The sequence below is a fragment of the Cupressus sempervirens genome, chromosome 1 (genome assembly GCF_028749045.1).
Source record: "Cupressus sempervirens isolate cs-2001-9-10 chromosome 1, ASM2874904v1, whole genome shotgun sequence".
In the NCBI taxonomy this organism is placed as follows: Eukaryota; Viridiplantae; Streptophyta; class Pinopsida; order Cupressales; family Cupressaceae; genus Cupressus; species Cupressus sempervirens.
Window position 1 is genome coordinate 891,602,622 of NC_143118.1, and position 18,279 is coordinate 891,620,900.

The window sequence follows — 18,279 nt, forward strand, 5'->3', positions numbered from 1 at the left end:
TGTAGATCACATTTGGGATCTCGAGCCTTTTAAAAAATTAGAAGGGGAGTACTTGGTGGGGAAAGGTACATTGAGGAAAGTGAGAGGTAATAAATTATAAGATGTTATTGTAATAAATTATTTCTTAATCTTCAAAATAAATCGGTTGTAAGTTGTCTATTTTTTTTTTGTACAAGTGCTCGAGAGTGGGATGCACTACATTTGTATATTGCAAACAATCTTGATTGGATGACGGTATGGATTGAACGATGTCAACAGTTTGGTCCCACATTAACATGGGAATGTGTATCTTCATTGGTTAAAGAAGCTCATCGTAATGGAGATTCCAATGTTACGCAAAGGGAAATAGATTTAGCATGAGGTTCAAGAGATTTCCAGGTACATACAAATTTATTAATCGCCCGTATGTTTATCAACTCACGATACAATAATTTTGATATGTTTCACATATTATTGCTGGTTAAACACCACAAGGCTATGTTCTGTAATCGTCAAAAATTTCACGTCAAAGTGTTGGATGGTACGAAAAAAACTTGTGATTCAGGAATAACTGCAGTCTTTCAAGTGACTAATATTTCATCTAGAAACGACTTACATCTTCAAGAGTCTGAAAATCGATACTATGGCATTTTGGATGAGATAATTGAGTGTGACTTTAGTTCCTTCAAATTAGTACTCTTTTTTGTCAAATGGTACAGGCTACGACTTAATCCAAATGATCCTGATAGAACTGTTATTGAACATGATAATGGATTTACAATGGTTAAAACAAGGTCATGATAATGGATTTACATAAATTGGGTTGGTCATTTGTCGTTAGACATGAACCGAGGGGAAGGCCAATAAAGTATAATGTGATGGAAGAAGAAGATACTGAAGAAGTAGAAGATGATGTAGATGGTGATCACGATCGACAGTTATTGGATGATGTTCCTGACACAAATTTTCATGAAGAAGAAGAAGAAGATGATGATGACGATGATGCTGCTATTGATGATGATGATGAAGATGATGTTGATGTTGATGATGATGTTGATGATGATGATGACAATGACGACGACGACGACGATGATGGTGAGGAGGATGATGATGACAATGACGATGATGATGACGAGGACGATGATGATGATGATGATGATGATGATGACGATGATGAGGATGATGATGATGAAATTTAGAGGTATGCCATCAATCCTTAATCTATTTAATATTCATTTCTTGCTAGAAATATATTTGTCTTATATATATGGTTACATAGTTTATTCATTATCTATTTAAAAGCTACAAGTTTCAACTACAAATAGAATACTACTAATCCATTTTAAAATTACTATAATGGGTTTTGGAAGAAATTATAGTTATCTTAATTAATATAAAATATCTAACTAAATTTCAAAATGTTATGCAAGTGGCTTTAGTCTAGGTGTTTCCTCCACCTCCACACACATCAAAAAACTTCAAATAGCATGTCCCCAAGGTGACTAAGCCCTCAACTCATCAGCTGATACAAAAACCCAGTTTTAGCCCTTCACTAGGACTACTTCCCTAGTAGGCTTATAATGTGAGCCTGATTTAAGTGTTTTATTGTGTACCTTTTAATGTTTTTAATTTTTATGTGATGCTAATGATGGATGTGATTATGATTATGATGTGATTATGCTCATGATAATTGAATTACATTTGCAGGAAATTGAACCCCTTTCAGGAGCATCTCGCACAGTCTCATGGATCGATAGGTATAAGTCAATACTCCTTATAGACAGTCTATTTAATACACTTATTAATAGTAAGATTGATGTCTTCTAAGATCTCTCCCATTTGCAGGTACCAGTGAATAGGTATTTGTCAGAAGTGTCTTCCTCGAGTGAGGGAAATATAGGAATAGAAGAGGAAAGTGAGACATGCAGTTTATCTAGAATAGGGAGATTAACTAGAGGTCAAAGGACTAGAAGGAAATTCAATAAATGCCTAAAATTTTTCCTTTCTCAAGGGGGGTCATGTTCTTATGATGATGAGATGGAAGGCGACATCGAGGTGCCCTTGAGGTACCAACATCTACAGAAACATTGGGTACCCAAGGAACTTCCTCCAATAAACACTGATTTTTGTGTTAACGAGAGGATATATCGCATAACACCATCATCACTACATGGTTTGGGCCTATTTTCTATGGATGGCATAAAGGTGTCTTACAAAAAAGTTTCTGAATTGATGGAGTATGTTGGACCATGTTATGATTACAAAAGTTGGATGCATAGTGTAAAATATAAAAAAAGTATGCGTAGGTATGCCCTCTCAAAAAATTATATACAACAGCAAGACAATAATCAAAGTAAAAGTGTGGCTATATACATTGATGGAAGGCCAAAAGCGATAGGGAATATTGTGGGTTTTATAAATAGTACACGACCTGGGTCAACTATAAAGCAACCCAATTGCATATTTGAGGCGTGCGAGGGAAATTGTGTATTCATTTGTGCGATAAAATCAATTCGTGTAGGGGAAGAGCTTCTTATTGATTACAATTTGAACCGCATAGATACAAACGAGGCTACTATCATGGGGGTGGTACATACTATTAAACCAACTTCTAATCAATGACTCCAACATACCATTTAGTCAATAAATTTTTGACTAACATTTTTATACTTCATATTTGACACAGGGGCACAATATGGAGCAACCGCCCAGAGGGGATGCTGACGATGCTCCCAGCTCATCTACACATGAGCAGGTAAAACTCATTTGTAATTGTGCAAACTAGATAGAAGCAAAATGTTATTTTTTTAATGTTGTTTTCTTTATTGTTTTGGAGTAATTTTGATAATACTAATACTATTGTTGTCACAGAGGGCTAGTGGTCGGAGGGAGGGAAAGGAACCTGCAGTCCCTCAGCAGGCCTGAGGAGGACCCTTTCTATATCAATTTAGCAGAGACCAATGACCCGATCGGTTCGATTAAAATTAATTTAAAGAAAATTAGCAAAGAAATTCTACGTTTGGCAACCATAAAGTTTATGACTCAACAAATAAAAGATAGGGCATTTGAATTGTTGCACATCTCTGAGTCCTTAAAAGTAAGTATTAATGAAATTTTAAATTATAACAAGAGTTCAATAATGGTTTTTATGTTATGCACTTTTATGGCATTAATTAAAATATGGATGCGTTGTCTTTACAGAGTTTTTTGCTTGATTTCGAGCCCCATTCCCATGATGAGGGTGCTGCAGGTGGTTCAGGTAGATCGCATGTTCCATTCGCCACTTCTGTTTTCCACTGAATATATATAGGAATGATCATAATCATTGACAATGCATGCTCGAACAATCCCTTTTTTTAATGCTCTAACAATCTTGTCCATGCTAGTCCACGCATTCTATATTTATGCATGCTCTAACAATTTTATTCTTCAGCTTCACATCAATTGAATCCTACGATGACGTTGCCTCCATCTAGGACAACGAAAAATATCTTTCTGACTGCTGAGTCAGCAACACGCAGCTTACATGCATCGATTGTTGCACCATCTGCTGGTACACAAATCCCTCTTTTTCTCTCTTATGACAGCAACAAATAGTTTCTTTTTTACAACTTTATAACATCAATTATCATTTGTTCTTTTATACTTCGATCATGACAAAGACTTATGAAGCTTATGAAACTTTTTGCAATAGGACCTACAACATCATTTCCTGGATGTTCCTATGTTCCTAGTACGGGAACGGTGAAGGATGTCACATTGATCGTCAGTGATGATGAAGGCATTCCATTAAAAGTAGCCAAAGTTCCACGTACTTAAAGTTATTATTATTCTATAGTGATATAATAGTAATTTAGTTTTTGATCACTCTTCATCGACTAATGATCCCATGATTGTTTTGTAAGGAATGATCTTTTTTGGAGAAAACTTGGTGATGAGTGTTTGTGAATATTTGGGCCCACCATGCGTACTTGGTGGAACATCATATCCTAACTAAAACCCCAAACCACTATTTTGATTTCATATCATTGCTATAATAGTTTTCCTTTTCATCCATTTCTTGAACTATATTAAAGGTAGCTTCACTTCATTTATGAGTCTAACATGTTTTTTTTTACTTAAAAGGTGGAATCAGCAACACAAACCGTTGAAGGATGATCTTATAGAGAGCATGACCCAACTCTTTGGACCTCATGCATTCGAGAGAAACAAGCTCCTTGAAAAAGCTGGTTTATGTTTGAAGTATATTAGGGACCAGTACAGAAAAATTTATGGGATAACCCCAGGTACGAGCGTCCGCCCTATGTTCCTGAGGCTGAGTGGCAGGCTCTAATTTTGGATGGAAAGTATAAAGCTGACAAGAAAAATAATATTACACCAGTGGAGAGTACAACAAGGTATGTGATACTGTTGAGAATCTAATTATGTACTAATTAACCTCCATATTTATACTATCTAACATATTTCAAACTTTTCATAGATTGCCTGACACATCAAAGGCAACAAAGGCAAGACTAGAAAAGCACAGGACACACAAGCTTGGCTCTGGTGGTTTTTCGAAACTTCAAGCAAGAGTTGTAAGTATTAGTAAATGAAAAATTGTATCAAATTTTTTTAGATAATGTGAAGGGAAATGCTAGGACTCCCTTATTTAGCTCATCAATTATAAATAGGTCAATAGAATATAATAACAGTAGTGGATTTTCATATTCAATATAAACAATTCAACAATTGAAGTCAAGACTCTGAAATCTAGATTAGTGAAGAAAACTTGTGATTCACTAATATGACATTATTTAAAATCTCACCCTTGACTAAATTTTCCTCCAATAGTTGAGAATAAAGGCAGTGATTGAAAGAATGAGGGAATGCAACATCACTTGTAGCCATTTTTATTTCCAAAGAGCTGAACTAACTCTTACCCAACTTAAGAATTTGGAGAAAATATGTTGGTACAAGCAAAGCATACAAACACGCAACATTTATATAGTAGATTGCTCCATCAAAACTGCTCGATTTTTGTCCTATTATATTGTGATGGATATAGATGATTTTCTGTTGATATTTTAACTACCCTCCATTGGTTGATGAAACAATGCAAGTAAAATTCACCATACCACGCAAAAATGTAGGGCTCAGAGTTCAAGAGATGCTTCACAAAAGATGATAAGAGAATTGGCTTCCAACAAGGCTATAGAGCCGTGGCTAAATGGCTACAAGTTGAAATTAGTGTGGAAGGTTCTAACACTGATGCATCTCAGCCACAGGTAAATAAGCTAAATGAAATTTATTTCAAATTGAATACTTTACCAATTAGTCTATTTGATGTTAAGTTCCAATATAAAGTGAGTATATCTGTTTTAAGCAAGCAATGATAACAATGCGTAGGATGTTGGAATGCAGCCTGACAATCCTTCTACACAATCTATAGATGTTGAAGGTTCGCATGATGTGCATCTTAGTGGTGGAGGTATACATTTGCTATTAAATTTTTTATATGTAATTGCAATTGGTGTTTGGATTAACATAACATTTTGTATAGCAGCTGTAGAGGATCGAGCGGTCAATGTTCATGACCGTGTTGAGGTTGAGTCCAGACAAAATGATGTGGTCAGATCAGGTAAAGAGACACAGTTATGTTATTTAAAATAATTAAATACTTGTAACAATTATAATAAATTATTTTTAATTTAACTCTTTTATTTTTTATTATCAAGAACAGAGAACAAAACAACTGATGAGGGGGGAATTGATGATGACACTGATGCTCCTCTTAGAGCTTACATAGAAAAAAGAAATAGAAAGAAAAAAAAGAAATGATTGTCACTACATACCTTAATTGATAATGACTGTATTTTATGTCTCAATGAATTTAACTATGTGCTAATGAATGTTCATGAATTATGTGTTAATGCAGAATATTGATGAATGTTGCATGTTAACGAATCTAATGTGTTAATGAATGTTATCATGTGATATTGATTGAATGTTATCATGTGATATTGATTGAATGTTACATTTTATTAATGGTTGAAAGAATGAATGAATGTTAGATGTTAACGGGGAATGTAGAGTGATGTTAGGGGGAGGGGGGTGGGGCCAAATGAGCTTCCACCTTCATGTGGTTGGCCCTGTTTAGTAGAGAATATTAAACTATTCTCGAAACAAAGTGAAGCTCAAATTGGCACAAATAGGGAGTCTATATGATGTAAGGGGTCATTTGAAGTCCTAGGGTGTCCTAGGAAGAGTTATGGGTGGATGGTAGTGTTTACATGATGTAATAGGCTATTAAAGCCCCTAAATGATGTAAAATGCACTCAAAGTGCAAGATCCATTATTTCTTGGTCCTTCCCCAATATCAAATGCTTTAATTTTGATCTCCCTAAAGTCATCTCAAAGGCTCCCAATTACATTGATACATGGATGCAAGAACACTGGCAACAACCTCATGTGTTAATAGGATATGGCATAAAGCTGCACAAGATGACAAGTTGTTTTGGCTCTTGGTGGATTTTGGAAACTATATTCTCTTTCCCTTTGGCCTATGCTTAATCCATTTGCTTCTTCTTCTTCTTTTCCATGTCCATTTCTCTAGGACCTATTATCTTAATTCAAAGGGATATCTATGATGAGTTTGGATTCCTCTTCCAAAATGATTTTTTCAACTGTTAGTTCCCAAAAAGATCTGATACCGTGTCACATAGCCATCCCTTCCACATAACTATTAGAATAGATACCTATATCTTTATAAAAACCTTGGATCTTATCTCCTATTTTACTCCTTACCAACCCTCGTATACTAGAGATAATTGGGTTTCCTTGGTCTGGATGGATCTATTTAGTTTCTTTCCTTCTCGCTATGTTCAAGCAATTTAGGTTGCTGAGGTTCTCATTAATATCATCAGTTAATTTTATTCTAGTTTCATAGTGGTTGGGAAAACAATGCATTAAGAGTAGGAAGTAGCATTGAAATTACCACTAACCAATCTCTTGAGAAGGTATTTTATGCTTGATTGGGTGTGTCTCTAAAATATAGAGAGTATATAAAAGCTTAAAGCAATTTGTTCATATTCAGCTTTATCCATCTTGTATTCAAAATTGAACAACATTTATAGTGTACTGATCTTTATTGTCAGACATTTTCATTTATTTTCTTCTTCTATTATCTTTACAGTTAAAACATCTCATTTCACTATTTTAATCTATATCTATGCCCCAATTTTCATATCCATGATAAATCTATTACAATCTAAGACTATGGGTTTACTCTGACGGTCATTGAGAATGAGACTTTATGGTTGATCTTACAAATTAAGAGGGATTTTTATAAAAATCTAGAAAGTGTTTTTTCTAATAACATGAGCTATAGTTAGAGGAAGGCTATAATGAGTATAGTTGAATTTGTTAGATCAGAAAATACCATTAATCTTCAAGGTTTTTAGTTTACAAGGTAAATAAATTATGAACCTTAGTATTAATATTAGGTGTAACTTGCTTAATGTGGACTTACTTTAGTAACATTATTCAAGTAAATAATGTGAGGAGACTAAAATAGAGGCTTTGAATTCCTTTCCCGTGGAGAAAAACAATGCAACTATAGATTTGGTTTTCAAGAAAGCACGACAACCTCTGGAAAACTGTGAACAATTTTGCCCTATATCCACTATTTTACTATCTATTTCAAATGCTTCTTCATCTACTGAAGTTGGAGATTGTGATTTAGAAACTGTTGAGTTAGATAATGAAAATGCATTCACTGAATCACTGGATGAAAAAATGCAGTATGGCCTTTCTAGCAAAGATGTTAATTTTGGAGATCTAGTGCAATGCCTGACAGATGTCATTCCAACATGTAGAGGTCCAGCAAGAAGCTGAGCATTGCTCATCTACAAACATTGCAGTCAAGTACAAAGATTGCCCCCTTCCATTATCTACCCACCTTGACACTTTTGAGGACAAGGTTAGAGAGTATCCTTTCTTTTTGTCTTTGTCATTTAGACTTTTACATAGACATTTCTTTGAAAGCTCATTAAAAAAATTATTGAAATTCTTCACTCAAGAATAGACATGAATTACAAGTATTATTTCGCATGGAAATACTTGCCTTAGAGATTGCTAGGAGCATTGAAGAGAAAACAAAGAATAAATTAATAAAAGAAATTTGTAAACTTCTAGAAAACATCCAATTTAATTTGCCAGGAGGAATATTTGGTGGGGAAAACCTAAATGAGTTTGCAAACAGAGTTATTGCATCTAGGTAACTATCTAACTTATTAATAGATTGTGTCTACTATATTTTAATATCTGAAAACACTTAAATTTATCATATGTTCATATAAGCCATGCCCTTCTTTGCAGGTATATTAACTGACTGGACATGGTGATTAGAAAAGTATATAAGGATATGGAATTTTATGTATATGATGATTTAGGGGATATCTTCAATTCTATGTCCAATGAGGATAAAGATGCTGATATGCAGAAAAATGAGTCTGATGTATTGGCTTCTTCTCAAAATAATGTCATGGCTACTAATGGTGGGAAAGGGAGAAATGCAGGCTAGATAGGACAATTATATCATCAGATGTTTTCCTCGTATGATGATCAACATTCTCTAAAATTGCCACAAGCTGAAAGGGTTTCAAGAAAGCATAAGGGCAATGATTATGAACGTAGACTTAAGAAAGTTGAAGAAAATAGGGAGTGTGCACATAGATTTGAACATTTCACAAGTAGAGCTTGAGATTTACAATCTGTGTGGGCATCAAAACATGCTAGCCATATGATCAGGAAGCAATCTAATAGCCAAGTAAATCAACTGAAGAAGAAACATATAAAAGTTATAACGGTATGTCAGATTGATATTGGACTATGTTAATATTTTTTATTAGATAAGAAAGAATTTTCAAAGAATTCTGAAATAATTTATGCTAATATTACAACTAACATGTTTTGTTACAATTTAGACTAACTTTGTTTGTCTCTTTGTTAACCTTTGTGGACTTTAAATAGGATTCTAATGATGAGGACCAAGTAAGCAATAATGCCACTAGAGGTTCAACCCTCTATTTTCTTGATGTAAGTTCTTCAAACATTTTAGTTTCTTAGGAATAACTTAATCTAACCATTTTCTATTCCTTTTTTGACTTGAATATAATAGGAGTTTGATGATGAATACCATGTAAGCAACTATGATAGTAAATGTTTAGCTCTCCATTGTTTTGATTTAAGTTCTGTGAAGATTCTAATTTTTATAGGAATATTTTATTCAGAGCATTTGCTAACCCTTTGTAGACTTGACTATAATAAGAGCATGATGATGATGCCCATGTAAGAAAAATGCTACTAGAAGTTCAACTCTCTTTCATCTTGTTGTAAGTTCAAAGATTCTAATTTTATTAAGAATAACTTAATCTATACATTTGCTAATTTCCATTTTTGAATGAGTTTATCAGAGATATGTTGGGTTGATAATGGACTATGCTAATATTATTTATTAGAAAAGTAAGAATCTTGAAAGGGCTGTAATGTCTTGTTCAAATAGAAAGTAAGATTTAAAGGTTATGCTATTGTTACAACTAATATGTTTGTTTTTCTCCTTTTTGATTATCTGCTAACCTTTGAGGACTTTTAATAGGAACCTCATGACGATGACCATATAAGAAACAATACTACTAGAAGTTTAGCTTTCCATTGTCTTGATGTAAGTTCTTCAAAGATTCTAATTTTCTTAGGAATAACTTAATCTGACCATTTTCTAATCCTTTGTGGATTTGATTAAAACATGAGCTTAATGATGATGACCATGTCAACCATGATGTTAATAGAGGTCTTCATGTAAGTTGTTCAAATATTCTAATTTTCTTAAGAGTAACTTAATCTAACATTTGCTAACCCTTTATGGACTTGACTTAACAAAAGTCTCATGGTAATGGTGGTGTAAGCAACAATACTACTAGAAGTCTTGGTGTAAGTTCTTCAAAGATTATAATTTTCTAAAAAATAACTTAATCTCATCATTTTCTAACCCTTTGTGAATTTTGACTATAACAAAGTTCTAATGATGATGACAATGCAAGCATCAACGATTATGTAACCATTTGTAACTCTTTGTGGGCTTGATGATATAGAAGTCTAATGATGACCACCATGAATAGAAGTTTGATGATGACCACCATGTAAGCAATAGTGCAACTATAGTTTCAGCTCTCCATTGCATTGATGTAAGTTCTTCAAAGATTCTGTAAGACATTTTTCAATCATATTGTTTCAGTGATCTATTGTAGTTTGAATGAGGTTTCAGATTCTACTTTTCATTTGGTTGATGAGGCCACTTAATATGTGAATATTAGTTGACATGATATTTTATCTAGAAAGACATCCAAATTTATAGATAGTTTGTGATTTGTAATTTTTGATTATTAAAATCCACCAGCAAAGAGATATCAATCAAGAGGTTACAGAGGTCACAACTAGCTTAAGTTCTCTTCCTCCCTTCCATAGTGTGTGCTAAGTTTTGAGTCCCATAAGCTGCTTTAGTCTCACAAATTCATTCATTCATTCATTTGAAAGTCTAAAATTGTAGTACTTTAAAAACACATGTTTGCGATCTTTTCTCAGAAAATATATAATTAATTGTCAACATTGTTCTTATGCAGGTGCAAAATAGAAGTGATTCAGTATGAAGGCCAATTTTTGGGGAATCTAAATAGAAAGTGATATCCAAACGCACCCTTCGAACCTTCAAAGTAAAAATTCCATTCAATTGATTGAATAATGTAGGCCATTACCTTTTCATACAATTGGAAAGAGCATGCAAGCGGTTTGAAGTGACTTCCATGGATATCATAGCTTTAATCAAATTTTTGCTACTATCAACATCAAAATATTCACCTGTTTTGAAATGGGATATTATAGGTTTTTGGATTAATGATATTGTAAGTTTCATGTTCCTCTACTTTTTTCAATGAATTAAGGGTTTCAGTATATCTTTTTTCCTTTCTTCCCTGGGGTAAAACATGCTTATTTTGGACTTGGTTTGACAATGAAAGTTTAGTATGCTATCTCAAGCATCAGGATGGAGGATTCACTAAAGGGAGAAAATAGATTGATGTCTATTTTCTGCTACAGATTGGATAAAACATAATGTAAGTACAATTCATCTACTAACAGCATTGATTGAATGAAAAGAGTCAAGGATCAAGAAGTAACAGCTTTAAATTATCTTTACACTTCTGTGATGTCAAATAAATGTTTACTAGATGACAGTGATCTGAAGCTCAAATGCAATTAATAGTCATTGATGGGTATAAAATAATTTAGATGTGTGAAGAATTAATGGTGCAACATTTGAAATGAAAAGGTAAGATTTAGATTAATATTTAGAAAGGAAACATGAGTATATTGAGAAGATTTTTTGTGACTACAAATTTCATGGAGACTTAAGAAATGGTGAAAATTGTATCAGTTTGCTTTTGAAAGGATGTGATAATTGCTTTGCTGCAAAGGGATGGGTGTTCTTCTTAGGACATTGTTTTGAATTGTTAAAAGACTACCAGCTTCAAGTCATTAGACTTAGACTTACTTTAACATGGAAAATTTGAATGTTTTAGATTAAATTTTCAGTGATTTTTTTGGTTTTGGTAAGATGTCTTGGTTATGATTATTTACTCAACAGTTTTTATTTATAGAATCTTCTTATGTAATTGAATGATTCACTTTTTCCCAAGATAGGCATGGGCACAATGTTGGAGTTAATGTGGAAAGCCAATGTTCTGGAGCTACATTGTTGTCTTAAATCTTTTGCAGTTGTGCTTAAAATTAACGTAACACAATTAAATTTAAATCTCTTGATATCTGGATCATCAATCCAAGCATGGCTGTAGAGAATCGTAGCTGTGTAGACACCAAATTTGAACAGTCCACTTATAATTGAGAAATAGATTATTGGTAGTGTCCTCATCTACTTGACAGATTGAGCATGCAGAAGCTTGGTAGGTGCCTCAAACCTAGCCCTAGTTTCATTGCCAACCATAAATTTGGTGTATACACGAAAGCTGTTTTGATCTTGTGAGCATTGAATATCAGGATCTCCATTTGACTTCTCGTTATTAATGCCTTGACTCACTACTGCTGGATAAACAACCTAGTTGAAGTCCAGTGCAAAGAGGTTGTTGGCTACCAAAGATTTGATAAGTGTTACGAAAATATTCACTGTAACAATCTCCTTCTAAATTGAACTCCCAATGAATATTAATCTAGAATTCTTTTGGCACCATCTTTTTTATTTGTTTTTTAATATTCTAAATTCCTACTCTAGCCTCATTGCTCTATTTTTGTTTTTATTCTATTTAATTATATATGTAATATTACAATGTGAAATTCAATGTTCAGATGTTTGTGGATGAAGTAATGGAACTTGTGGAGCTCACTTCTTTGAGAGGTGCCTTGGTTGGGCTTCCTGGACTGAATGCCCTATCTACTGAATAGTGTAAGCGGTTAATAATAGCAGTAGAGCTTGTGGCTAATCCTTCAATTATATTCATGGATGAGCCAACTTTAGGCTTGGATGCTTGGGCAGCAGCTATAATTATGAGAACAGTAAGAACTATAGTTGACACGGGGAGAACTATTGTTTGCACAATCCATCAGCCTCATATTGATATCTTCGAGGTATTTGACGAGGTAAAGATTTGGTTTTCTTAAAATAGCTTTGTGAAGCATTTGAAATTGGCATCTTCTTAAAGCTAAATGAAATATGCTGCAGCTATTCTTAATGAAGCGAGGAGGTCAGCTTATCTATGCAGGTCCACTTGGTCACAATTCTAACAAACTTATAGAATATTTTTCGGTAAGATGCTATCCACTACGGTTTTATTCTGTTGAGAGATTTAGATCTGAATCTGGTACCTTTTGATGAGCAGTTTGAATTTTGAAGTTGTAAGTAGTCATAGTTTATTGTGCTAGAACCAATAGGAAGTTGATTTTATATACAAGGAATTGGTCATGCCAGATAGTGTTGACCACTAAGCTTTTAGCAAACATTCTCAATACATTGAGCTTAAGAGTCAAGCACTAGCTGGAATCATCATATATGTTTCAGCTAATTGAAAATGATTCATGTAGGCCATTGAGGGGGTTCCACAGATCAAGGAAGGTTATAATCCAGCTACGTGGATGCCGAAAGTAACTTCTATGTTAGAAGAGCACCGTCTAGGTGTCAACTTTAGTGAAATCTATAAATCATCAGACTAGCTTAAAGTACGAATTTTTTTTTTTTTTTGTTTTACTCCTTCCACCGTCGCAATTGCAACGGCGTTTCCATCGCACCTACAGTAACCTCGACGCAATTGGAGGGGTTGGCATCGCAATTGCGATAGAAAACATGAGAATTACGACGCGGTTGTCGTCACACCTACCCTCCAATTGCGACAGGGTTGCTGTAGGTGCGACGACAACCCCGTCACAATTGTGATGAAAGACACAAGAATTACGATGAGGATGACGGGACAACAAGGTGGCTACATAGCGATGGATAGGCATCGCAATTGTGATGGCAAGTGTAGATGTTGTAAATTGCGACTAAATAACTACGATTTCTATATCTATCGCAGTGGTGACACATTGCTGTCGTAATTGCGACACATAGCCATCACAAATTGATGCCAAATCTATTAGTGAGTTGGGAAGGTGGCTTTATTAGTTGAGAAGATGTGTTCAACCACGTGGAGACTTTACGGGGTGGAAAAATGAAATGAAATTATTGGCCCGTATGGCCCATTTTGGTTGCAAGATTTAGTTGACCTTTGACTTTGCTAACTGATGAGCTAGAAATGACAGAAATTGAGTTTTCTTGCACAATTTGATCCTCACAATCAATTCCAACTACTCTCAAATGAATGTTGAACCTAGTAAATAGCAGGAGAACACTCCACCACCCTAGTTTATCCATCTACTTGGTTAGAATGGTTTAATGGCGTTGTTTCTGTCAGGGCCCTGTTTAAACAAAATATCAAATTTCATTGTATCTGAATCTATGCCCAGATCAAATTTTCTCCAGATATTTAAAGAGACTTAATGGCAATGGTTGTGGAGTAACTTCAGTTAGAGAACATCTTAGTTATGCCTAAGCTATAAAGGCAATTTTTGTTGATTTTTTGAGGTCAACTCTTCTCTGTTTTCTCTAATATTGCTTTGAAATTTCACTATAAATCCCCTTTGCCTCTAAATTGTATGACATTCTTATCTCCTTCAGCCATTTATGTGAGCTACAAGAACTATTTTCCTCTCATTGGTGTGTTGTAGATATCTGCAATCTTGCATGACTGTATCTCTTTTGGCCTATGAATGGTATATAAGTGAATCATCTCTTTCCTTGTGTCATTCATTTGAGTTCTTTTGATTTGCATGTGATTGTTAGATTAAAACAAGTCTAGATGTGTATATCTTTTGGTGTCATGATGGTTGAATAGTGCATGTATGGGTAGAGATTGGTTTGAACACTCGATTCTTGGTTCATCACCCCCCTTACGTTAGAATAGGTAGATTTTATTTTGTGCATTCCTTCTCCCTTTTCCTCTCCAAGAGTAGTTAGGTGCACCATGATAGTAAAGGAAGCTAGCCTTCTCTAGAGACTCAACCTCATAGTTCAAGTCTCACAGCTTGAAGGTTGTTTCTATATTTCACAAGGTTGTCCTTAGGTAAAAACTTTGGACAAGGGTGCAAACTTTTGTGACAACAGACTTGTAACCAATCAAAGTTAAATAATATCTTCAATATAGGAAGGGGAAAGTACCCTTCCACCCCTAGTGAAAATATTTATGTGGAATGTTAAGGGATTAAATGTGCTTAACAAAAACAAACTTCAAAAAAAAGTTTAAAAACACTTGAGTCTAATTCAATCCTTATATAAGAAACTAAATTAAATTTATTAACGAAACTATCATTAGGGAAGGAACATGGGTAACAAAAGATACCTGAAAGATAAATATTTATTAGCTAACCTTGAGGCAATTCTATCCAAAGAAGATTTTATTTGGAAACAAAAATCCCTAGAGATGTGGCTAGTAGTAATGATAAAAACACTATATTTTTCCATAATAGTGATAAAAATAGAAGAGTAGTAAGTAGGATCACCAAAATAAAAAATAGTAAAGGGGAAACTCTTGAGAAGACCTATGCCATCTCAAATGAAATAGTTATTTACTTCTCTAGCACATTTACATAAATAATAAATCTAATCTAAATGCCTAGGCTAATATGTTTTCTTCCATTCCAAACTTTATTATGGAAAAGGATAATAAGAGTGTCAAAAAAGTTATTACCTTTGAACAAGTCAAGCCTATGGTCTTTCAAATGCATCCTAATAAAGCTCCTAACCAAATGGATCTAATCCAAAGTTTATTTAAAAATGATAAGATATCAATGGAAGATATCTTTATGAGGTCATTGAAGCAACTAGGAGCTTAAGATGACATTTAGCTAAGATTAATAACACTATTTAAACTATTATCCCTAAAAAATATAATTAAAATTCAATAGGATATTTACGCCTATTTACCTTTGTAATATAGCTTATAAGATCTTTTCAAAGATTCTAGCTAATAGATTGAAAAGTATTTTACCAAAGATTTGTTGGCTCTTTGGCTAGGGTAGATAGTATGAGGTTGTCATTTATTTAAACATGTACTTAGTATTAAGTGAAAAAATTATGGAGATGAAGTTTTGGTTGATAGAACTAGAAAATTGTCAAAGTATCATGAAGTTTATATATCATCAGAGATAATATTTTAATTGGAAAGATTCATAGAGGAATTATTGGCATGTTCGTAGTTAGCATATGGTAGAGTGGATATTGGAATATATATTATTGTAAGTTCACAAGTCATTTGGATCAATACAAACATAGTTATTGTAGATTTACCAATTGTAGCACTAAACAAATAGAACAATACAAACTTAAGGAATTATGTTTTTAATCAAAATAATTACTTAACTTAGGGATACTATCTTAGATGTTAACCCTAAGTAGAAAAATTATGGTTTTGTATTTTGAGACATTGTTAAAGCATGAAGGGCGATAATACAAAAAGTGTGGTGCAAAGAATAAATTTGGAAATGCAAAGTTGTATAGCATTGTGTGAAAGTATTATGAATGTGATGGGACTATTTGTGATGTTAACTTTGATGTTGAAGGAACTAAGATATAGTTTATGCAAAGTTGGTATAGTGAGCTGCAAAAATCATATCAAATATTGAAGATATTAGTAGTTGTAAAGAGGTTATTGTATCTATTCATTTTATATACACAATTATTGAAAAGAGATTGATTTGAAGTGAAGAACCTATAATGGAACAATCATTATTTTTTCAATTATGTGAAACCTACTACTTTCTAGTGAGACAATTTCTTTTTGGTTTGAATTCTATCACGTGGTTGATTGATGAAGAGGATTTGAAAAAAGGAGATAACAAGAACACCTAGAGAAAGGTTGAATTATTTGGTGTATAAAAGGAGCACTAATATGAAGTAATAAATTGATACTATAGTGTATTGTTTATCTACTTAAAGTATGAATTAAAATATTACTTGAGCAAAGACTGGAAGAAGATCAAGTAAGAAAAGTGTCTACCAAGCCTTACTGAATTGTTAGTGCAAGCCAAGAAGAAATCAACAGAAGTCAAGTGAAAATTAATAGGTTTCACACAAAGAAGAGAAATAGGCACAAGTTGAGTGATGTTAGTTTATGCCAAGTAAAGTTTAGTTGGTGCCGAGCATTAGTAAACTTTAGTGTTTTTTGAGTGACAAAACAATATAGATGTTGAGTGACAACAAACAATATTAAATTGAATATTTGATGAATCTAAGTTGACTAATTTGATTTCTTGAACTACGTGAAGCATGTGGAAGTTAACTATGATGATCTAGTGGCACAAAATTTAAGGTAAACCATTTTGAGGCGAATTAAAGGAAGATTGAAGAGGAAGTTTCTAGAGGAACCAAATGGAAAAGAGGTAAATCCTACCTAACCCTAAAATGGATGATTGTGGTTAAGTAGGTTAAGTAGAGAAAGATCTAAATTCACTATTTATATAGATAGATGGTTAGAAGCAATGGTTGTCATGAGTGAAAACCTAAGGAAGAAAAGGAGTCTAGGGTATTGCTTCATCTAGTGGCCAAACATAAGAGACTACAGTTGGTATATAAAGAAAGAAGGCTTAAGGGGATGAATTCTTGAAGGGTGAACAAGCTATCAGAACGAAAGAGCATGAATGCCAAATAGAATGGAGGACTAAAAAAAAGATCTATAATCTACAAGTGAGTTGTAAGTTTTTATTAGATCAAGTCCTACTATTAATTTCTAATAATTGTACTAGTGTAGATATAATCCTTTGGATCAAGGTTGACCCAATAGTCATTTGTAAATCCTTTAACTAGGTGACATGTTAATGGAATGGTCTAAAGTCCTCTAACAAGGCTCACTCCTATTAGGGTGATTGAAATCCTTTAAGTAGGAAACATTTAATAGTATGTATTGTAACCTTTAACATGGTTGGCCTTTCATAGGGCATCACTTCAGAAGAGTGAGAATTAGTAGCATGTTCCTAGTGATTTTTCCCAAATTGGGTTTCCACGTAAAATCTATGTGTCAAATTGTGTGAATGTTCTTATGGTATTTAATGTTTATATTTCTGCAAAGTTATTTTTACCTAGGATAATAACCTAAAAAGTTAAAGTATTGTATTATCTAATGGATGCATGCATGTTAAGGTTTTATGGATATGAATCTATTTAACATTGAATTTTTTTATTTGTACATCTAGACCTTGGGTGACAGATTCACCCCCTTCTCAGTTATTCTAAAGAATTAAAACAATAATATCATTGTATATTTCATGTTAGGGTAGTGGGCTCATCTTTCATACAATTTTAAATTTTAATAACAACTCATAATAGGGTCAAGGTTTCTAAGAAGGTTTAGTGCTCTAAAAAGGACTGAGACACTAGGGTCAATACCTTTCATAAGATACTTTTGATTAGTGGATCATTTTGTGGGTACCATCCCCATCGATACTTTCCCTTGGCTAGGGTTTCCCTAGATAAAAAAATAATAACATTATGTGTTGTATTACTTTATGGTTATTTTTAATATTAAGCTTAATACATTTATTTAATGCAAGTTGTAAAAATCATTAATGATATCCATAAATGGGAAAATGTTTGTGGAATACTGATTCACCCCTCTCAGTATTTCCTATTTCTAACAATTAGTATCAAAGAATAGTTACTCAAAAGAGGCC

The 18,279-nt window shown here is 33.4% G+C and overlaps 1 protein-coding gene across 1 annotated transcript; it reads left to right on the plus strand.

Moving 5' to 3' along the window:
* The first annotated feature begins 12,522 nt into the window (after positions 1-12,522).
* LOC149580725 (ABC transporter G family member 32-like) lies at positions 12,523-13,233 on the plus strand. The gene is made up of 3 exons (XM_089805559.1): positions 12,523-12,663; positions 12,746-12,829; positions 13,105-13,233. Exons 1-3 carry the CDS (start codon positions 12,523-12,525, stop codon positions 13,231-13,233), a joined length of 354 nt encoding a protein of 117 aa, XP_089661685.1.
* Positions 13,234-18,279: the final 5,046 nt, after the last annotated feature.

Excerpts from the sequence above, each read along its gene's own strand:
- LOC149580725 (XM_089805559.1), top strand. The coding sequence starts at position 12,523 with ATGGATGAGCCAACTTTAGGCTTGGATGCTTGGGCAGCAGCTATAATT. Across the intron at positions 12,664-12,745 it reads TCTTCGAGGTATTTGACGAG|CTATTCTTAATGAAGCGAGG; the intron begins GTAAAGATTTGG and ends AATATGCTGCAG. Across the intron at positions 12,830-13,104 it reads AACTTATAGAATATTTTTCG|GCCATTGAGGGGGTTCCACA; the intron begins GTAAGATGCTAT and ends TGATTCATGTAG.